We start from the raw sequence: 23085 nt of genomic DNA on the forward strand, positions 1-23085 counted from the left end.
TCTACATGACTGCCCTCCCTCCCCCAAAATACCCCCAAACAAAACCCTATCAACATGGCAGTGCATCTTAGAGTCTGGGTTCGCATTACAGTACTAAGAATAGCTGAGTAGATGTTTTGGGCTTGGGCTCGGAAACCCACCCCTTTCCTTGGCCTTCAGAGTCTGAGCCTGAACATCTACATGGCTCTGTTTAGCACCCAGGGTATTTTGCTGTGGAGATATATATGGGACTGTGGTAGGTGTTTACCAACTATGCAAACTGTTCTACCCTCCCCATTTTCCAGTACAATACTACAGCAAAGGACTGTGATCCTTGTATATTATATGGCATTGAGTACTCCCATTACCATCAATGAAGATCTTTTGTTACTCAAGTCAGAGCTTGAAAACCTAGTCACACATACCCGGGATGTCAGGTTTCAGAGTAGCAGCCGTGTTAGTCTGTATTCGCAAAAAGAAAAGGAGTACTTGTGGCACCTTAGAGACTAACCAATTTATTTGAGCATAAGCTTTCGTGAGCTACAGCTCACTTCATCAGATGCATACCCAGGATGTATTTATATTGGCAGTCCAAATGAATGACTCCTCTCTGTAAAGCTGCTGCATCCTTTCTTAGGAGAGGAGGAAGCTGGGGAATTATTGCCCCAGGCGCTGCTGATCCTCTCTTTAGAAAACAAAGGGGTTGCAAGGAGTGAGGAACACAAAGGGTGCTGATGGGTTGAGTATATGGAGGTTGTAGGAGAGATCAAGCAGATAAATAACAGGAGAAATAGGAGATTGGGTGGGTGTTATGGGGAAGGGAAGGATGAGGCAGAAAACAGTGTGGGGAAATACCAAAAGATCTGTCAGGAAAATACCAAAAGGTCTGTCAGGACGAAAGCGGAAATACCCTGATGATGCTGCAGGTAAGAATGCATGACAGTATTAGCATTGTTCTTTTTAAAAAAGAAAATGAGTGGTATGAAGTGAGGAAGGAAAAGGAGTTATAAAAAAAGCAGTGGAGACCTTGTAGCACGTATTGAATAAAAAGCTGACAGTGTGCTTAAATATAGTAGAGTGCACAATAAGCAGTACAAGGTCCTCTTTTATAAATTACAGCGGACGTAGTTTTGAGAGAAAGGTAGCATGGGTATTTTTTCCTCATGGTTAGTGTATTTAGTCCTAAGCTTACAGTTCTGGCATATGAACCCTAATTACAAATTTAATTTAGCCTTTATCACAGAATGAGTTTGATGGTCCTGTCCTCCTGCATTGAAGAGATTTATTATGCTTTAAACACTAAGTTGAAATGGAAGTGTTTTAAGAACTTTGTGCTGACTATGTTTTTATTGCAGTTACAATATAAGTGATACATCGTGGAAGTTAATGTGTCAAGATGAGAGTGATACTGTTTTGGAAATTCATTATAAAGAATCTACTAAAACCTTAAGATTAGTAAAGAAATTCTGGTAGGAAATCCATGTAAAACATTGAGTTTTACAATAGGTTTTGGCCTTTGATCAATTTCATTTTAAATGTCCTCTAAAACATTTTTAAAAGGGTTGGGAGGGGAGTAAATAAATGAACTAGAGCCTAAGGCATTACTAAGTCTGTCAAAATAAAGTTCTTTGTGCTGTGGAAGTCTTCAGCGTTAGTTTTTCAGAGGAATGCCATACAAGATACTAGTACCAAAGACACTATGGCCAAAACTTTCAAATTTGGGTGCCTGTAGATTCATATATTTAAGAGCAGAAGGAACCAGTAGATTATTTAATCTGACCTCCTATATGCTATAGAACTTTACCCAATAATGCCTGCATTGAGCCCAATAACTTGTTTGACCTAAAGCATATTGTCCAGAAAGGTATCCAGTCTTGATTTGAAGATTTTAAAAAATGGAGAATTTACCACTTACATTGGTGTTTTCTTCCTGTGGTTAGTCAGCCTCACTATTCTACATTTGGCCTGAATTTCTCATTTGAATTTCTGCCTTGAATTTCCAGTGATCCGTTCTTGTTACACCTTTCTCTGCTAGGTTAAAGAGCTCTTTAGTCCCTGATATTTTCTCCCTGTGAAGGTACTTGTACACTAGTAGGCATCTAAATCTTTATTTTGTCACCTAAATAAATGGCTTCATTTTCAAAAAGTGTTGAGCACCTGCAACTTTCGTGTACCTCAGTGGGAGCTTCACATGCTCAATGCCTTTTGAAAATTAGGTCATTCATTTACGTGCCTAATTTAACACACTCACACACTCTCTCTCTCTCTCTCGTAAAAGTTACCTTCTGTTATGTAGGTTAACTTTTTCCTTCTGCTTTAGTGTTCCTAGGATACCTTGGGCCTTTGCCATGACTGAAGTGTGTGGTGTGATTCTCTGCTATATTTGGCTCCTGGTTCTCCTCCTTCACAGACACAGGTATAGTACTTTCAATTAAAAGAACTCTTAATTCAGAAACATCTGTTGGCAACCTAATAAAGATTGAATGTGACTGGAATCCATCATAATAACTATAGCCAAGACTTACCTGTAAACACGATTGTTATTTACGTCATTAAGATGGCACGATGAAGCCAAGGTACAATTCTTCCTTCCACCTACCATAAAGAATTCCTTTGTTTCCTTTATTTGTTCCTTGAGGATACCACTATTTTGTGCTACTTTACTTCCATTGGAGCTGGTTGTTGCCACTTTGTTTTGCAATGTTGGTTGAACTGGGATCCCATGAAAACCAATCTTTTATATCTCTTCCCCACCCCACCCTCTGAATGTCCACCATTTCTAAATGACCAGCCTGTTTATAGGAACTGGGTGTATATGTCCCCAGACTGGGAGATGAGCGACATGTGTCGCACATGGCTGGCTAGCTCCACCCTTGGGGGAAGTGTGAACATTTCTTCCAATCGTTGTAGTCTCTTTAGTCCAGGGATTCCAGTGTGTCCTCTTGCAGGGCTTCCTTTAGAAGCTTCTAAACTGCTTCTCTGAATGACTAGCTAATAGCAACTTAGTTCTAATGAGAGAACCAAGAAAAATATTTTTACACACCTTACGCTTAGAATAAACAATATCTTTGTAGTTGGGTCAGACTTGACAATTTGAGTTGACTTTTATTCTCTTCTAGAGAAGCATAACATTAACCACTGCCCAAGGCAGACAAAAACCACCTTTGCTCCTTTTTGGATCATGAGCAGGACAAAGGAATCATTGACTTGCCTGTCTTAAATAGATCAATATTCAATGATAGTAAATTTGGGAGGGTCAAACTAATTTTAGTATTGCTGCATTTTGTGTTAGTGCTTTGAAACATTTCATCTCAACACTACAGAGTTAACTGGACAGCTTGTGGCTGAAATACCTGTGTAGGACCTCATTTAAGTTTGTAGCTCCAAAGGAGATACATTTGTTGTTCTAAGCGCGCTTGTATACAACATACACATTGTCCCTTCGCTGAATAGGAGATAGAGTATGTCCCCTCAGTCTGAGGGGAAAACCCCAAGAGCATAGCAGACATGGATGAAGAATCATGGGGTTTTTTATATGCTTGTGAAATGAGGGCTGGCATTCCTGAGACTTGACTTTTGTCACTTTATTATGGACAAATTGTGAATGTGAATACTAAATTCAGAGACATGTTGGCTTCTGAACCCCTGTATGCAGTGATCTGAATATCTTTCAGTCAGACTTTCACTATGACACACAATTTCTTTAAAAATGTCAGTATTTCATTAAGTTGCCAGTACATAAAACAGCATTGCTATTTGAAAGAAAGATAAAAATTAGAAATAAAACTTAATACGGTGTTAAACTAAATTGTTGTAGTTCAAGAAATCCCTGTCCCATTAAAAATCATGCCATGGGGATAAGTTAGAGAAGAATGCTGTAAATCTCTCATAATTCTCTTTAATTTTCATAACCAAATGCACAAGAATTCAAATACTTTTGCACAACTCTTTCATCCCTTTTTGTTTTCCCAGGTCTATACTCTTACGCAGACTGTGTAGCTTAATGGGGACAGTGTTCTTGTTGCGTTGCTTTACAATGTTTGTTACCTCACTCTCTGTGCCAGGCCAGCATCTGCAGTGTTCCGGAAAGGTAAAGGAATATTCTTAAATGTTTGTTTTCTGCTGATTTTGGTTTAACCGTCTCATTCAGATGAAAATTATTGTGATAGGGATAGTCATATTGTACGCATATATGTAGTTAGCTGCAAACTTCTGCTTGTTAAATACCGACTCATGTGCAAAGGCATCACATCAAGGATCATGAAGTTGATAGTTACTTATATAACGTTTTTGTTAGAAAGCAGCTAAAATATTGCATTCGTTTTGGGGCTTTCAGGGTAGTACTCTATGTAAACAAGAGAGGATTAATCAGAGGAACACATATGAGTGACTGAACGGGATGATTTATGAGGAATGACTGAAAATTAAATATTTATACCTAATCTAGCCTGCTAAAATGAGACACAGCTGCCAAGTATTTGAAGGATGGAAACACTACGGAGAGAGAAGGCTTGTGTAGGGCATAAGACTATAGCTAGAAATAAAGGGATGAACTTATGAAAAATGTTTAGGCTGAATAGCAGGAAAATCTTTTTGACTGACTCACTAGGCTGTGGATTAAATCCTCAAGAGAATGTGTGGAAGCTCCATTATGTGAATCACTTATAGCTATAGATTAAATAAACCACAGAATTTAGAGAAAGTACTTATCAGAGGTACTTTGTATACCTCTATAATTATAGTTACAGATCCCAGTTATGCCAAAATAGAATCCATGGGCTGTTCTGATGATCTGTATTTGCAGTAAAAGTTAAAAATGGAAACTGGGAATGTGAGTGTGAATTAAATATACATAGTGCTAGGCAGCAACTGAGTTTCTCTTAGATATGTTTGGACAATAGTAAAAACTATTCTTAGCAATGGCTTTTAAATATTAATGTTGCTGTTTTAATTTTAGTTGTATGGCAACGTGTGGGCAAAACTTCAGCGAGCATTTGCCATATGGAGTGGTTTTGGAATGACGCTCACTGGAGTACATACATGTGGAGACTACATGTTCAGTGGCCATACTGTTGTCCTGACTATGCTGAACTTCTTTGTCACTGAATGTAAGTACACAATACCAGTGTCCAGACATGTGCGAGTATTATGAAGACGTGACAGTGACTGTAATTAAGGGTGCACGTGGCATACTCCCTCCCTATTTTTATTTCTTCTGTTCTCAAAATCTCCTCCTTTTATGACTGAAAGCTTTCATTATTAGTGTTGAGCTGGAGATGGAAGTTACTTAAAAAGAACTAAGTCCCTGAGTATTTTGACCAATCACTGTAGAATCTAGGTGTCCTAAAAGATTAGCATGGAATGTGCTTGATAAGATTTGCGTACAGTCACTCAAGCATCTAAAGTACCTAGCACATTTTGGGTGCTATAAATGAAAAAAAAATCTGCAGTGAGATAATTAATGAAGGATCTGACCTGTAATAACTGGAAAGTGAAGGGTAAGCGCTTTTCAGAATGCACCTAGCTGCTTTTCAAGGTCCCCAAACAGTCTTCTTACCAGGCTTCCTGCCCTCCTTTTAAAAGTGCTTATGGGTGGAGCCTGAGCAGTTCTAGGACATACATTCCATATGGGAGCTGATTAAATGGATTTTCTGAGCACCTTCGGGCTCAGAAGCAATTCAGTGGGGTTTTGGTAACCTCAGCCCAAAAGGCAACTTTCTAAAAAGTTTTTAACAAATGAAGATTGGGGATGGAAAATGGAAGTGCCATATCAGTTTCAACTATATTGTCACTGCCATGTTTTTAAAATCGTCTTAATTTAAGACGGTCTTAAATGAACTAAACAGAGATGTGAGTTTGCTGTTCAAGTTACTTTCTTGTACAGCAGTGATCTTCCATTCTTCAACTGTCCGTACCCATGCTCATATTTTCCCTTTCTCTAGTACTTTCCTCACTTCTCAATTTTATTTTAGAAGTCTTCTTCACATTGCGTTATCCTTATCTGATCCCCGCTCCCTTTTTTTGTTTCACCCTCTTTCCTGCACTGTCTTTTCTTGCATCTCTGCTCTGTGTGCACCAGCAGTAGATTGGAATTGACTAGAATCCTGATCTCTAAAGCAGTGGCATTCTCTCAGTGATTGGGATTCTAGTTAAATTTATTGTGCTGCTAAGACACACAGATTGAGCGGAAAGGCAGTGGAGAGCAACTTCAGAGTCAGAGGTGAATAAGGGCATATTGAGAAACAGCCTGGCAGGTACATGGCCATGATTCTGTTCTATTACAAAGGGTGTATGAATAGCAACCCTCCAACTGTGGACCAGTATCTCTTGGCATTTTCTTAATGCACTGTTTTGAAAGAGTATACTGTACATCTAGCTATATGACTCTGCCTTATGCTGTGGGACACCTTTCAGTGATATTTCTCACACTCTTCAGTTTAGCTGCATCTGTATTAAACCTTTAAATTAGAATAAAGTTTAGAATAGGCTAATCAAACTCTCTGCACATGACTATTAAAATAATGTAATATACAGGTAAAAGGCACATTATTCGTGTTTCAGAGAACAGCCGTGTTAGTCTGTATTTGCAAAAAGAAAAGGAGTACTTGTGGCACCTTAGAGACTAACCAATCTATTTGAGCATAAGCTTTCGTGAGCTACAACTCACTTCATCAGATGCATACCGTGGAAAGTTTAGAAGATCTTACATACACACAAAGCATGAAAAAATACCTCCTCCCACCCCACTCTCCTGCTGGTAATAGCTTATCTAAAGTGATCACTCTCCTTACAATGTGTATGATAATCAAGGTGGGCCATTTCCAGCACAAATCCAGGGTTTAACAAGAACGTCTGGGGGTGGGGGTAGGAAAAAACAAGGGGAAATAGGCTACCTTGCATAATGACTAAGCCACTCCCAGTCTCTATTCAAGCCTAAGTTAATTGTGTCCAATTTGCAAATGAATTCCAATTCAGCAGTTTCTCGCTGGAGTCTGGATTTGAAGTTTTTTTTGTTGTAAAATAGCGACTTTCATGTCTGTAATCGCGTGACCAGAGAGATTGAAGTGTTCTCCGACTGGTTTATGAATGTTCTAATTCTTGACATCTGATTTGTGTCCATTTACTCTTTTACGTAGAGACTGTTCAGTTTGACCAATGTACATAGGAGAGGGGCATTGCTGGCACATGATGGCATATATCACATTGGTGGATGTGCAGGTGAATGAGCCTCTGATAGTGTGGCTGATGTGATTAGGCCCTGTGATGGTGTCCCCTGAATAGATATGTGGGCACAGTTGACCCAACTTGATTATCATACACATTGTAAGGAGAGTGATCACTTTAGATAAGCTATTACCAGCAGGAGAGTGGGGTGGGAGAAGGTATTTTTTCATGCTTTGTGTGTATATAAAATCTTCTAAACTTTCCACGGTATGCGTCCGATGAAGTGAGCTGTGGCTCATGAAAGCTTATGCTCAAATAAATTGGTTAGTCTCTAAGGTGCCACAAGTACTCCTTTTCATTATTTGTGTTAAAGACCTATAAAGAGGATTGATAAAAGATACCCAAGTGAGTTGTAAAGAAAATTTTTAAGTAGTTAAAAATACTTCGGTATCTCAGTACCTCCAGGGTGAGTAAAAAGTATTAACCCTTGTCTACAACTAAAATGCTACTTGTTCAAGGGAGAACGAGACTATAGCTCTCTAGACCCGCGGTCGGCAACCTTTTAGAAGTGGTGTGCCGAGTCTTCGTTTATTCACTTTAAGGTTTCACATGCCAATAATACATTTTAATATTTTTTAGAAGGCTATAAGTCTATATATTATATAACTAAACTATTGTATGTAAACAAGGTTTTCAAAATGTTTAAGAAGCTTCATTTAAAATTAAATTAAAATACTGATCTTACGCCGCTGGCACGCTCAGCCCGCTGCTGGTCTGGGGGTCTGTTCGCTGGCTTCTGCCAGCCAGGGTCCTAGCTGCCGGCCATGTTCAACCCTGCTGCCAGTCTGGGGTCCCGACCCTGTTCACATAGAATGGGTACCTACCTTCTCCCTGGTTCTAGCCATTCTCTTCCTCTCTCTGCACTGAGATGAGGGTGGGAGTGCGCTGAGTACAGGGCTGGGGGTGAAGGAGCAGGTTGGGGTGTAGGGTCTGGCCAGGAGCTAGAATGAGGGAGGGGGCTCAGGGTTGGGGCAGGAGGTTTGGGTGTGGAGCGCTTACCTGGGCAGCTCCCATTTGGTGTGAGGGGGGTGCAGGTGGGAGTGTGTGTGTGTGTATGTGCAGGAGCTCCTGTTTGATGCTCAGGGTGGGGGGTGCAAAAGTCAGGGCATGAGGTGTGGGGGGCTGGGGTGTGTGTGAGGGGGGTGCAGGGGTCAGGGCAGAGGGCTGGGGGTGTGGGCTGGGGTCGTGGGGGTGCACCCAGCCCCCTGCCCTGAGCAGCTCACGGCAGGGGGATGGAGGGGATATGCCAATTCCACCCCCTTCCCCAAGGTCCCCGGAGCAGAGAGCGCGAGCAAGCTGCGCTCTGCTTTTCCCTCTCCCCCTCTGTAGCAAGGGCCATCAGCTGATCGGCTGCAGGGAGGGAGAGAAGGAGGGGCAGGAACCCAGCACGTCGGGGGAAAAGAGGCGCGGGGAAAGGGGAAGCTTGCCTGCCCTGCAAGGAGTGGGCGAGGGGTGGAGAAGAGTGGGCCGGGCGGGATTTTTAGTGGCACGCTGCTTTCTGCCGGGGTCCCCGGTAGACAGCAGCGTGCCATTAAAAATTGGCTCGCGTGCCGTCGGTTGCCGACCCCTGCTCTAGACTATACTATGGTAGGCACTATCACTTAGCTATCACTTTGGTAGGCACTTTACAAATACCTCAGGAGGGTAGAAGATCTTTGTAATGGGTACAACAGAATACGAACACTCAGATGGACTTGAATAAATGATACTGTAAAAATTCATACAGGATTTGTATTGTATGCATGTCCCACAACTGCCTCTCTAAATGAAATAGCTGTAATCTCTTATCTTGTGGTTCTAAAAGGGTTCACTGTGGCATAATTGGACATGGATGCTTTATTTTTACTGAATAGCAGAGCGATAAGCTTCTTATGGTGTTAACCTGAGTCTATTACTTAGAAAATAAAACTTTGCAAAGATACAAGCTTTTTGACAGATCTTCACAATACTTGATGCTGATATTAATTATCAGTCACTTTATAAGGTAATGTTAATAATTCAAAATGTGATTTATTATTTTTAATGCATTAAACAGTAAATGAAGAGAGCTAGCTTGACTAGGAATTGTAGTTAAATTACTTCAAAATCAGTTACACGTGCACCTGGAAACGTCTTTCTCTTAAAGAAAAGTGTGCCAGACCTACCTATATTCTGTATAGTTGCCACTGGAGAAGGTATTCTGTTTGTAGTCATGCCATATGTTACTGTGTAATAGAGCTCTGCAGCGGGACTGGGATCCTGCGGGACCCGCTGCCATAATGACAGGGGCGGGAGTAAAGAATAGCCCTGCACAGGGCTCTGCTGTGTAATATTTCTATGTACTGTTAAACAGATGCTACCTTTCTCCCCTGGGGTCGTTGAACTTCAATGATGGGTGAAGTGATTTATATTCATAATTCTTAATGAAGTATTCTGATTGAATTAATTGGGCTGTGTATATGAGCACCAGATCAGGCCCCTAATTTGTTCAGTCCTTTGGATTGCTGTGTAAATGTAAGATCGTGTTAGGTGTCTCATGGGAGTGGGTGTAGTAAACTTGCTAAGAACCTTGGTTTGTGAAACAGTCTAGGTGAATCTTTTAACGTGCTACTTTGTCCTTTGCTAGATACACCAAGAAGCTGGAACTTCTTGCATACTTTATCTTGGGTCCTGAATCTCTTTGGAATCTTCTTCATTTTGGCTGCACATGAACATTACTCTATAGATGTCTTCATTGCCTTCTACATCACCACAAGACTCTTTTTGTACTACCACACATTGGCTAATACCAGAGCATATCAGCAGAGTAGGAGAGCGAGAATCTGGTTTCCAATGTTTTCTTTTTTCGAATGCAATGTTAATGGTACAGTTCCGAATGAGTATTGCTGGCCCTTTTCAAAACCCACAATAATGAGAAGGTTAATTGGATGAAGAGTACCTAGTTTAATATAAGTTAGTCTGAAGTATCCGTAACAAATCTTTACAGAACTAGCTGGAAAAATAAGAAAATAACTGTTTCCATCCCTGTGGTCTCCTCATGCCCTGCTTCTTAGAGTCTCCGTCACAAAGTTGGGATTTCCATACTTCACAAGGTAGTAGAAGAAAGTAACGCTAGGAGGCTAGCTAAAGGCTGCCCATAGATCATTATGAATCTGAAATAGAGAAGTCATTATTTCCATTGGCATGATTCTACAAAAATGCTTTAGGGTAGAGAATAACTTACACTTTTTTAATGTGTGCTTTACCTGACTTGCTGTTTTGAGGTCCAGATGATCTCTGGCTCTTGAATGTTTGCCTGTACAAATAATACTAAGTACTAATTTGTTAGCCACTGACTTTCTTTTAAAAATAATATTAAATATAACTTTTTCCATTGAGGCGTGTACACTTACAAAATGAGATTCTGAAGAGTAGCTTGTCAGAATAAGGAAGGCATTTTTGCTCTTTGCTAAACGGTTTCCCAGAAAACTTAAATAAGAATTCTGAAAAAGGTATAATAGAAATGTGTTCTGTATATATACAGAATGCCAAAAATGAAACCGCCTGCTTTTTTGATTTGGGGGTTGTCAGGTATTAAGATGGTGTTTTGAACAGGACTTATTTGGTCAGAGTAAACAGTTTATGCCATTGTCCAACTACTTGGACGGTTCCTTGTTGCATTTCAACAAATGGGTTAGAAATAAAAGCTACATCTGTTGAAAATGAGGTTGAGGTAGCTTTAGTGTTTTAGAGTCACATAGTTACTCTCTCTTCTGTAGGGTTTATCAAACACTTTGCCTAAACCTGTGCATGCTTTTTATGAGCAACTCTTTAACCACTAGAAGAATAGAACCGTTAAATTTATGTAGTGCCTCATAAATAGATGGGGAAATGCATGTAGTGACTTTTTTTTTTTTCCTTCAGGAAAAGTTTTAAAGCAAGTTTCAGAAATAGTGCTATGCTGATCATCTTTTTTTTTAATTAAATTTTTTTGTCCCAATCCATCTGGAATCAGCAAACATTGAACATATTTGAATGCCTAAGAGTTTTTTTGACAAACTCTATATACAGTAAATGCTTTTATACTTAGTCTTAGCAATTATGAAAATAGACTGGTTGTTAGAAATAAGCTGCTTGTTTATGACCCTAGGAGTTAGTGTCTTAAGCGGTTTAACTTCTGTGATAAGGATCACTTTTTTGAGAGATCCTGATTTTGCTTGGAAAGACCTAATGATTAGAACTGGAGCCTGAAGTAGTGTGTGCAAGCAAGGCACAAACCTGTTAGTGATCTTACAAACCGTTATCCATATATTTTTGTGTGCAGGAAGGTAGCTTTAACTGTAGTTACTCAGATTTAGTGGGGAATGGTAGTTAACTTGAGAGTTGTGAATTGCAACAAATATATAAATGTTAGTGATTCGTGCTAATTCACTATCACATAATTTCAGAATGGCTAGCGTGTGAGAAGAGGTAGTGCAATGTCAGCCTCGAAAAATTTCCATGACATTTTGCCATCCTGATACAAACAGTTCAGTCCCACTTTACAGTGACTATAGGAAAACTGCAATACATAGTGTACTTGCCTGTCAACAACAGCAAATTTACCCAATCAAGTAGAATTTTGCAAGACTGAGTTAGGTATTTGAAGCTCCACGATCTAGTATGGTCTCCCATCTCTACATTTATGGGCCTTAACAAAGCTACTTTAAACTTGGAATTAGAAGCAGTAATTAATGAGAGAATATATTACCCACTCTTCATAATGTTTCTTTTAAAAGTTTGCAAGTTTATTTAGTTCCTGTTCCTGGGAGGAATTCCATATCCCAGAGTATCTGTACAAATGCAGGCGCACACCTAGTGTAACTTACATTGCTCTGCAGACTTTGATATCTGTAACATTCCTGTTCTTTAACAAACCTGCTGCTAATGGTAAATCATCCAAACCTGCTGAGTGCTCCCAGCACCTAAAGTAAGGAAATGCACTGACACTTTGCAAAACAGAATCTTTAGTCTCCAAGGACTTACGTTTTTATGATAAACTATCCTTGTTTGCTGCCCTTGCCTTGCTGATAGGAAGAGGCAATCTGAACATTCCTCTCCGGCACTCTGGAATAAAACATCCCCACTTATGGACACACACTTGCTTCTGCAGCAGCCAATAATTCATTGGGCCATTGTTTAACAGTGTTATTTCTTTAACACTTTAATGTGTGTCCAAAATGTGTAGAGATGTATATTCTTTGAGGTTTTTGGAGCCTGAAGTAGTGATACTTCAGGGGAGAAAAGGAATTAAAAATGCAACTACATTTGCAAAGCCGTTGACTCTGAAAGTAACTCCAGACTGCAGACTTCTGTGTCTGAATTGTAGAATTCTTTTTCAGTCTTTTATTTACTCATGTCTAGTAAAGAGAAAAGTTCTATAACTTATCACAAAAGTGTTTACATAAACTAAAATGACATCTCAAGATTTTTATGTGTAATACTTCAAGTTCAAATCTTTGTTTTTGAAGCCTAAACATTCTTGGGTTTTCATTTTGCCTCCAGCTTTATTTATTTCTCAAGTGCTGTTTACATCTAAAGTATTGACAAGTCAGTATTGCTGTTTGTTTTTTTTAATTTGTTTTGAAAATAGGATATTTGCTCTCTACACCATTGCTTTATGTATTCACACACTGATCCTCTTGCTGCTAAGAATCTGTTTCCAATATTTGTAACATGCAGGATTCATTTCCTGAGAACTGGGCAGGGTGTTAAGACCGTCAGTCCTTCTGTTTCTTGAAGGTTAGGCCTATCTGCCAATAGACACAAAGGCAGTAGCTCATAACGATTTTCTGACTATTAAGAGAACAAAACATTTCAGGTGCTTTTATTCAGCATTTCAAAACAAGAGTTGGCCCTTAAAGTAAAACTGGCAACTTGATTGAAATGAATTGGTCGGGGGGGGGGGGGGGGAGTCTAAAGTCAAGTGAGGTACAGAATTTTTAAAATGTTTTATACAGGTTTTTCTGCTCCTCTGCTGTTAACAAGTCTTGGTGTTTGTTCTTGCAGCAGAAAGGGTGGGCCTGAATAATACTAAATATGATCAAGCTTGCTGTGCCTCCCCTTTTTATGACCACACACACCTGCCTGCTGCCTCTTCTATTTCATCTTATCTGCAGCTCTTTCTGACAGATGTCCTGTTGCAGAGACTGGGGTAGAACGGTACATGAGTTCCCCCTCAAAACAGGACATGTGTGATGTCATCAGGTTAGTGCTTTATACAGGAAGTGCAAATGATGAACAAACCCATGAAAACGGACTTTCAAACACACAAAGTAAATAAACTGCATCAAATAGAGAAACATTTCTCTAATCTTTCAGTTACAAGGAATACCTGAGATTATTGGAACAATAGGGTCAGATTTACAAATGGAAGTCATTTTTCCCCCAAAACTGATTGTCCCTGTTTAACTTGGCTGAAATAGTTGAGGTATTGAGGGACTCTGTGGCTTAATACTTGAGACAAAAGTGTAAATTCAGGCTTAGATTTTTGGCGTATATAGTGAAGGTGACACACAAAGGGGAAAGTGCCCTTTCTCGGTCTCGTGACATAAGAAGGCTGAAAGCTATGTGCAATTTTTGTGTGTTCAAAATATCAGGTCTTGATTCTTTTTGCTGGAGGAGTCCTTGGAGGACTGGAAAATTATTGGAATTGTGACACTACCAGAGAATGAACCCGAATAAAAGAAAACAAGTACTTTTTAAAACCGTTTAATGCAAACTCCTGATAAAGACTTTGGAGAGCATCTTTTTTTCAAAGATTCAACACCTCTGCTTTTCAGCTGAGGACTCAAAGCTTCCACTCCACTTCTCTATTCCTTTTTCGGAGTCCTCCAGCAAAAACAGGACAACTCAATAGTTCTGATATTTCTAAGATAATCAAATCAGCAGAAACATTTTAATAAGCCCCCAAGTCTTCAGACTTTCAGGACTGACTTAGAGACAGATCCTGCAAGATGTTAAGCACACAGCTTGAGCTAGCAAAGCACATGCTTCACTTTTTAAGCACATGAGTAGACCCATTAGCTTCAGTGAGATTACTCAGGCTTCAAGTGCTTCCCTGGGTCTGGACCGGTGTGCTCAGCACCATCTAGAACCGATCCCTTATATTATAAATAAGTGGGCACATGATTTTGTTTTCTATTTTAGGTCCCATTAAATCTCCATGCACCATATGGAAAAGATATTGTACTGGAACATGTAAGATAAATGAATGCTAGAAGTAAAGTCACTTCTGTAGAGATGACATCAAATCTAAGAACATTGGTATTAGTGGTTTGATGTTATAAGAAGCAGGGCTCAGTGAAAATGAGCTGGCAAGCCCAACTGCCAGTGCTAATATGGTAAACAAAACCTTTTTACAAGTTTCTAACCCCAAAAGCCCCAAAACTTGGCTATTTTATAAATGTGTAGATCAAGAATTGCTATACTGAACAGTTTTCCCATTTGGCTAACTGTATTTTTTTTCATATGGTGCAAAAAAGAATAACACATGGGGGAATGGTATTAGTGGAATTTACTGTGATGTTGAACAAAAATCAATATTTAAAACAGCATTCCTAAAGTCTGCATAACTTTTTATTAGAACAGCAGTATTAAGTACTTATACACTACAGTGCTACACTGTTTCATTACTCGTTGCACAGTTTCTTATTAATACAATAAAATCAAGTTACTTGGAATTGTCTGAGTTTTATGGAAGTCCTTTTGTAGACTTCAAGTACCACATAATAAAAGTAATGAATAATTTAGTCATTTGTCCTTCCTGTATTGTTTTTTCTATTTGAGAAGATTAAAAGATATTTTTATCAAGAAGGATTTTGCCATAATTTATGTTGCTTTATTAAAAACAATTTAGGATTCTTTAAAAGAAAGTTCACCCATGGTAATTATAAAGCCAGCATGGCTTTGTAGGGTTTGCAGTCTGTAATTAGTAGGTAGCCCAACAATGAACTAACGTGAACTGTGAATTACCTCGCCTGCCTAGAGGCCTTTTTGTGTCAAGGATTCATTGGTAGACCACTAATAATCCATATATATGTATTTTTCTGATGTTCCTTTGAGAGATGGAGAGATTTTTGAAAGATTGTCTGATTTTTATGATTTGATTGAAACAGTATTATGTTGTGGGCAAAGTTGACGTGGAATTAACCTACAAAATAGTTCTCCTTCATTGTAAACGTCTGAACACTAAAAGGCACAGTACTATATTAAACCTGTTTTCAGTCATCCGTTTTGTAGTTTATGGTAATGCTCATAGCTTGAGCCACAAGTGTGTTACAATGAACAGAATGTACATAGTTTTACGCGATATACATTTTCAGAACAGAGTTGTGGTAGTTGTGTAAGAATTTAAAGTAACTTAAAAAGTGGAGCGTATTGAATTCCTGTATTAACCCCATGATTTAAGTAGTGACTTTACTTTCAACTTAATGTAATGTCCTCTTTCATTCAATTATAAGTGACTTATTATACAGAGGAATTACAAACTACACTAATGTATAGTGCTTAGCATAACAAGGTGTATAAAAACTAGTACTTAAAGGTTTTTGGGGAAAATGTTTCTTTGCACTAAACAGATCTTTTAGTTAAGTACACACGTGTACATGTGTACGTACACACACACACACACACACACACACACACACACACACGTTACTTGAAAGTTCCCGTGGCAGTGAAGTTTGAAGCACAGTAATGTAAATATTGTTTTGACTCTAAAATTAAACCCAGATTTAATTAATATATTATTTTTATCTTGTATTAAAACAAATATTTAAAAGCATTAAAAATAAAATCTTTGGAAGATGGCTGAAGACTGCTTTTCTTATTTTAAATTTAAGTGAGTGGTCAAGTATCTAGTGAGGTATTGGTGATGGGGCCTGAAAGCTGTATATTACATTTGTAAACATGTAAAATAGTGGCTAGAACAGGGGCCTGGGTATCAGGACTTGACACCTCGCCCCAGTATGGTCAGATTTCCTTTGACTTTTGGTGAGTCACTTGACCTCTTTGTTTGCTTGCTCATATCAACACCAATCCCCCCTCCCACCCCTCCCACACACTTTGTTCCCATCCCCACACACTCATTTACTAGCACCTAACCCTTCCTTCTCTGCTTACTTCCATCTCTGGCTCCTGCAACCTCCTCTTCCTCTGTCTTTTCCCTTATCTCCACCCCCAATTTCTAACTCCTTTACATTTCAGTGTAGCTGCTTCCACCTAATACTTGCTGCCTGGATACAAGTGTGGATGGGGTGGACAGAGCACAGGAGAGACAGTCTCTCTGCCCTCCCTTCCTGTGCCTGCTGCCACAGTGCCCCCCCAACCTAGTAGCAGGGAGGAGTAATGGCCGGGTAATTCCTGCTCTGTTACTGAAGCCCTAGGATGGAGCATGCTTGGTGCAGGGAGAATCTTTGGAGAATTTACCTGCACAAGTTTCTACTGAGCATGAGCAAACTCAGATTTTACAAAGTTTATGGTGAATTTTCACAGGCACCTCCATGGCAGGTGACCTCTTCCCCCTCCCTCCCCTCCTCCCTCAAATTTCTAGCCTGTGTGCCAATGCTCTTAGCTCCCCCTGTAACAACTCCATGTTTCGTGCACTGCATGAGGGGAAGAGAAGCCAATCAAAACTGCTGTAGGAAATAGCGGTGGGGGAGGGAACAGCTAAAGCTGGATGAGAAGAGGGAGCAGAAAGAGAGCTTGGGGTGGCTCCGCTCCCCTCTCCCTGCCTTACAGATAATGGGCCAATCTGCTTCTCCCCTCTGTCCGTACACCACCACCCAGGGAACAGGCAGGGACGATCTGCTGACGCTGGCTTTCTCTCCCCGAGCCTGGGCGGGGATGAAGACCTTGCACAGCTGCAGAAGGAGCAGAGATGTGTTGGGCAGCAAGGGTCAGATGTTGGAGGGGAGGGGTGAAAGATTGTTATGGGACCGGTGGGCAAGAAGCAGATGTGGAAGAGGGAGCTCAACATTAATTGTGTTTGGGGCACCTGGTGCAAAGTCAGTGTCTGGGTTGAGGCCCCAACTGAATTTCTCTGGTGGCCAAAGATGGTATTTCTCACTATAAATTGCCAATACTCATTGACACAGGCCCATGTTGGCGGGGGATAGGGGCACAGAGAGTTTTTAAAAAATCAAACAACTTAAAACACACATTTAAAAAAAATGATTTGTTGGGGTCTGACTTGTGATTTTTATTTATTTATTTTTTTTTGTGCTGGGGGGGATGCCAGTACTGCTACCAGAATGCGGCAGAGATACTCCAGCAGGGTCAGTCAGAGACTGGCTGAAAGAGAGGCTCAGTGCCTCCAGCTGGGAGAACAGCCCCCCCCTTCCCCCATCCTGCCTGTGGGCTTGTGTGTGTCCCCCCCCCCACACCCCAGGAAGAAGGCCAATACAGCCAGAGTAGCCCACCCAGCTAATGAGACTGCTTGCAATTACAGGAGCCAACAGACCAGATATGTGGACAGTTAAAACGCAGCTGGTGGGCAGTTCTCGGTGAATGGCTTTATTCACGATAACATGGCGGGTAGAAAACTGAAGAGAAACCTAAAGAAGGCTGATTAAGCAATCTGTTGCAGGGAGACTAATATAAAACCCTGACTCCAGACTTCCTGTCATGGGAGAGAGCCACTTTCCCTTTACACTGAACAAGGAAGCTTATAATAAGAAAATGGTGATATCCCAACAGCTCTCCATCTCTCCTCTTCACAGTGGAACCTTGCCAAGAACTTTCCCCAGTTCCTTTCTGCCTGGCTTCCTTCTATAGAGTGAAAGAAACAGTATGTGTTCCTTCCTAGAGACCTTAGCAAAGGCACAGAAACTCTCCTTCAAGCTTGCTGCTTTATGAAGAAACATTTCTCTAATCCTTTGCACCTTTGTATTATTATTTTGCTTCCAGAAGCATTGAGAAGCCCCAGCCCTGATCAAGGACTCTTTGTAGACTCTCGGGCAGGAACTCTCTCTTACCATGTGCCTGTGCAAAGTACTTCCAATATTAATAGATTAAGCATGGGAGACAGGAGGTGGCAGTGTTCCCATTTTACTGATGGGGTGTGTAGCAGGGCAGGGGGTAAAACCCCTGTCACAATGCTGGTTGCAGACAGCTCTCTGGTCAAAAGGCCAGGTAGAGAGACATGGGTATACAGCAGGGAGCCCAGCTGTAAGCCCTAACGAGGGCTAGCTCAGAGCAACAAGCTGGGCTGAGTGGGAACAGCTGGGCTAAAGACTGGGAGGGCTACAAAAGCCTTGGGAAAACCTCAGTGATGGGGTGGCTGGGGAGGAGACAGGAGGGCTGTTTCTGCTGTCTCCTTACCTACTGGAAGGAACCTCAAGGGCTAGAAGACCCTAGGAGAGGTCTGTGGTGTGGTTGTTGTTGGGGGAAGTGGGACTGCACAAGGACACTGTAAATAAAAACACAAAGGTGAAACCACTGAAGAAGGTGGCGGGACTCTTTATTATACCAGCCTAAACACAGGGTGCATGCACCAAAGTGGGAGTGCCGGCACAGACCCTGTGCCAGGGTGCAAAGAAGGAATTAAACAACTAGCCTTAAGTCACACAGGAAGACTATGGCAGAGCTGGGTATCGAACCCAAACTAATTCCAGTCCAGAGAACCATCCTTCGTCTCTAAATGGCGTGCAGGAGCCATGATATGCTTGACTAGACATTTCACCATGCAGCTAAATCAGCCAAGCACATGAATAAAGTGCCGTCCTTATTGGCGCTGTGGAAGTATAACGTTGTATAAGTGTAACGTTGTATAAGGGGACATGCTGGATACATTGTACATGAGAGGGCATGCCAAAACATGTTACAAAGTATCTGAGGGAGCACACGTAGGGACAGTTAGCTTTTGAATGGAGAAGCAATTAAGATAGAGCCAGCACGTCTAAGAAGCAGGCATCAGAATGGAAGGTGTGAAGGGCAATTAGTTAAGTTAACTGGAAGCTGCTAAAGGAGATTGTTAAGGGTGGCAGGTAATTGAAAATATGTGACTGGTCTCAGGGATCTCGAAGGGTGGTGACTAAAATCTTTTTCTTCTTTTGTCTGTAACTTCTCTGTAACTTGTTCTCCAAAAAACTGTATAAATTAAAAGACACAAGCCCCACTCGGGGGGCTCACTTCTAAATGTATTAGCAGAGCAGCTTTGCTAATAAAACAGAGTGGTCTGATAAATTGTGAGTCTGAGTCAAACTTTGACAATTTGGAGGTTCCACCGAGATGGCAAGCGGCTTCACTGAGGCTGTGTGATCCCTGACTGCCTTGCAGGACGATCGTGGCAGCCGGCGCCTGGATGCTTAGTCCAAGCGATCCTCCACAAGACAGAAAGGTACACAGCAGCAGCGCAGTCTATGCCATTGAACTTGTTGGTTCCCACTCTGTTCGGGTAGGGGTCTTTGGATCCAGCTTCTGGAATCAGACGTCTCAGGTAATTATTATTTTTGTGCTTTAACCGGTTTGAGGACTGTCTTGTCTTGTGTCTATCCGTCTTCCCCGTGGTGTGTGTGTGTGAATCTGGGAGCCATCTCTGTCCGGAGACTGGCTGACCAAGGGGTCCCCGTCCCCATGGTCTGAATAAGTGGAATCTTCACAGCTGCAGCCGCACCACGCCTTGGGTATAACCCCTGGTGTGAAAGCAAGGGCAGTTGAGACAGTAGCCTGTGGGCTCCTTTCTGTGTGTTGCACCGGGTACCGCTCTGCTGAGCCCGAATTTCCTTCTTGTGTGAGTGCTGTGTGAAGTCCTCCTGGATGGGTAATCAGAAGTCTAAGGTAGAACAGTTCCCTGAGGGAACTCCAGCTTATTTTATGTATTTTAGGAGAGGTCCGGACTCTTGTAGGTTTCTTGAAAAATGGTCCAAATTAGCTCTAGAGAACCCCAAATTACATTGGCCACTGTTAGGTTCTTGGGACAAGGATCGAGTGGACGCTTTAAAAAGCAAACTCGTCCTCCCAAAAACCAAATTGGAGAGAGGAGAAGTAGACTGCTTCATGCAGTGGTGGAAAGAGGCAAATCGTAGATGGACTGAGTCAAAACTCACCTCTCTTAAAAATTCTATCAAAAAACTAACAGTTCAATTGGATGCAGTCTCTCCCACCACTAGTCCGAGCGCTCCCCTTTGCCCAGTCCTGTGCAATGATCCGGATCAAACCCGACCCCCACCATACTCCTGCGCAAATAAGAAATCAGAAAAGGAAAAATCTTCAGTGACTACAGATAATGAAAGTGAAGAAGATACCCTCATTGGCCTCGCAGCTCTGCAAAATATTATGAAGAAGAAATCCAAAGCAGACTGCAAAGATTCTCTTGACATCTCTTCTTGGAAAAGAGAACCTGATGGGAGGTTAATGAGAGACTCTGATCAAACTGTTGTGGCACCCTTACAAGTCCTTAAGATGGGAGAAAGTGAGTCCATATGGGATTATAAGCCCTGGACTCGTACGGAACTTTTATCTATAGTTAAAAGTTTTCCCAAACCACAGGAAAACTCTGTCAAATTTGCTGAGGAGATTCTGTTAATCTGTGAAACCTATGAACCCTCTGAGAAAGATCTCCTCCAACTGTGTAAATTGTTATGCCAGTTATTATGAAAAATGGTTGGCTGCCACAGACTGGCCAGCTGAGGCACGCCACTCAACCATAAAAAGTACTGGCCCAGATTTGGCATACAGAGACCGGTGTATGGCTCTTTGGAAGCACCTGCATCAAGCCATTCCCAAAGTGTGGTCTCCTAAAACAAACTGGACAGCAATACGTTGCTGTAAGCAAGGGCAAGGAGAAAGCCCAGGCGACTATAGGTCCCGGCTAACTGATATTTTCCTACAACATTCAGGAATACAAGAGCCCGATGTAAATGGGCAGGGGGCCTTGGCACATGCATTTGTTGATGGTCTTCTCCCTGCCAGAGGCAGCATGTTGAAATGAATAAGTGTGGGATGGGAGACTGAAACCATGGACAAATTGCTGGCAGTAGCAGAGCATTGCCACCGCACTTTAAAAGGAAAGGAGGAACAGTCCTCCCAAAAGTTAATGGCTCTGCAGATACAGCATTATTCAGGACTAAGCAGACCACACCGGGGACAGGGACAGGGTTGCGGAAGGGGGCGGGGGCTGGATTAACTGGGGTTTGTAACTACTGTAAACAGCCTGGACACTGGAAAAGAGAGTGTCCAAGACGACCTAATAATTGTATGGGAAATCAAGTGAACCCCCCACTGGTTCCTCCAGCTGATCCCCAACCCTATTTTTCACCCCAACAATGACGGAATGCTGGGGAACCTCACAAAGTTTTAGCTCCCTTATTACCTCTGTCCCCTACTGGAGAATGTGTCCTGACTGTAAATGATCTCTCTCTCCCTTTCCTTGTTGATACTGGAGCTTCTCTTTCTACAATCCTTAGCACTGACTTGCCTGAGGTTCCCCGATCTGGAAAATCTGTGTCTGCTGTTGGCATTACAGGGATCCCTACCTCTTTTCCCCTCTCAAAACCTTTGTCTGTTCAGGTCGGTCCCCTCTCTGAGGAGCATGCATTCCTCCTGTCTGATTCCATCCCTGCAAACCTTCTGGGACGGGACTTGCTATGCAAACTTGGCTGTTCTATTTACTGCTCCCCAGATGGTGTCTATCTGCAAATCCCTCAGTCTTCCTTATGTGATTCTGTAGCCTCCCTGCTGTCTGAAACTTCCCTCTCCACTCCGCTCCCTTGCTGTCCCTTAACTCCGTCCTTAGAGCACCTAATCTCTCAGGTTCCTTCCTCCCTATGGCCATCGCACCCATCTGAAGTGGGCCGATTAAATACTGACCCAGTTTGGATTACTGTAGACAATTCCAAACCTCTGCCTCGCCTGTCTCAGTATCCTTTGAATCCTGAGGCAGAGGCTGGGATTGCTCCAGTTATATCTGCATTAAAAGAGCAAGGAATTATTGTCCCTTGTTCCAGCCCCTGTAACACCCTTATCCTCCCAGTTCAAAAGGCTGATGGCAAATCGTGGCGATTTGTTCAAGACCTTCGAGCTATTACCGTATTGTCATACCTTCTTTTCCAGTGGTTCCTAACCCTGTTACAATATTAGCGTCTATTCCTCCAAATGCAACCCACTTTACTGTTGTAGATTTGTGCTCTGCTTTCTTCTCTGTCCCAGTTCACTCTGAATCCCAGTATCTCTTTGCCTTCTCCTACAAGGGTCAGCAATATACATGGACTACCCTTCCCCAGGGGTATACAGAGAGTCCATCCTATTTTTCTCAAGCCCTAGCCAGGGATCTCGCTGATCTGGTTTTCCCATCAGGATCCACACTGATCCAATATGTGGACGACTTACTCCTGTGCTCCCCCTCTCTGTCTGCCTCAGAAACTGATTCACTAACACTTCTCACAGCTTTAGCAAACAAGGGTCATAAGGCTTCTCGCACAAAATTGCAGCTCTGCCAAACCTCTGTCACATACCTAGGCTTCCTTCTCTCCCAGGGCTCCTGTACACTCTATCTAGCCCAGGTACAAGCCATCCTTAGCTTTCCCCAGCCTTGCTCTCCATGCCAGGTCAGAAAATTCTTAGGCATGACAGGGTTCTGTAGGAAATGGATTCCCCAATATGCTTCTCTGGCTAAACCACTCCAAGAACTCACTCAATCCTCTGTACCTAACCCCATGCCATGGCCACTTGAAGCAAATGCTGCTTTCATCTCCCTTAAGCAGAATTTAGCCTCTGCCCCTGCCTTAGGGTTACCTAACTATGACAAGCCTTTTACCCTTTTCTGTCATGAACAATCTGCTTGTGCCCTCGGGGTTCTTACTCAGGAGCACGGTGACAGAAATCGCCCAGTGGCTTATTTTTCTGCAACCTTGGACCCTGTAGCCCAGGGTTTACCCCCTTGCC

General features: G+C 41.8%; 1 protein-coding gene across 6 annotated transcripts in view; it reads left to right on the plus strand.

Annotated features, from left to right (window-relative positions):
• SAMD8 (sterile alpha motif domain containing 8) overlaps nt 1-13103 on the plus strand; it is a 32910-nt gene extending 19807 nt beyond the window's left edge. For 5 of the 6 annotated variants that reach the window (XM_073353177.2, XM_073353178.2, XM_073353179.2 and 2 more), the window contains 4 exons: nt 2300-2395; nt 3952-4069; nt 4937-5087; nt 9809-13103. In XM_073353177.2, coding sequence (XP_073209278.1) covers nt 2300-2395; nt 3952-4069; nt 4937-5087; nt 9809-10113 — 670 coding nt within the window. In that variant the 3' untranslated portion in view covers nt 10114-13103. The remainder of the gene's footprint in view (nt 1-2299; nt 2396-3951; nt 4070-4936; nt 5088-9808) is intronic. The other variant, XM_073353181.2, reaches the window with a different exon arrangement.
• Nucleotides 13104-23085: the final 9982 nt, after the last annotated feature.

This window comes from Lepidochelys kempii, chromosome 7, assembly GCF_965140285.1.
Source record: "Lepidochelys kempii isolate rLepKem1 chromosome 7, rLepKem1.hap1, whole genome shotgun sequence".
Classification (NCBI taxonomy): domain Eukaryota; kingdom Metazoa; phylum Chordata; order Testudines; family Cheloniidae; genus Lepidochelys; species Lepidochelys kempii.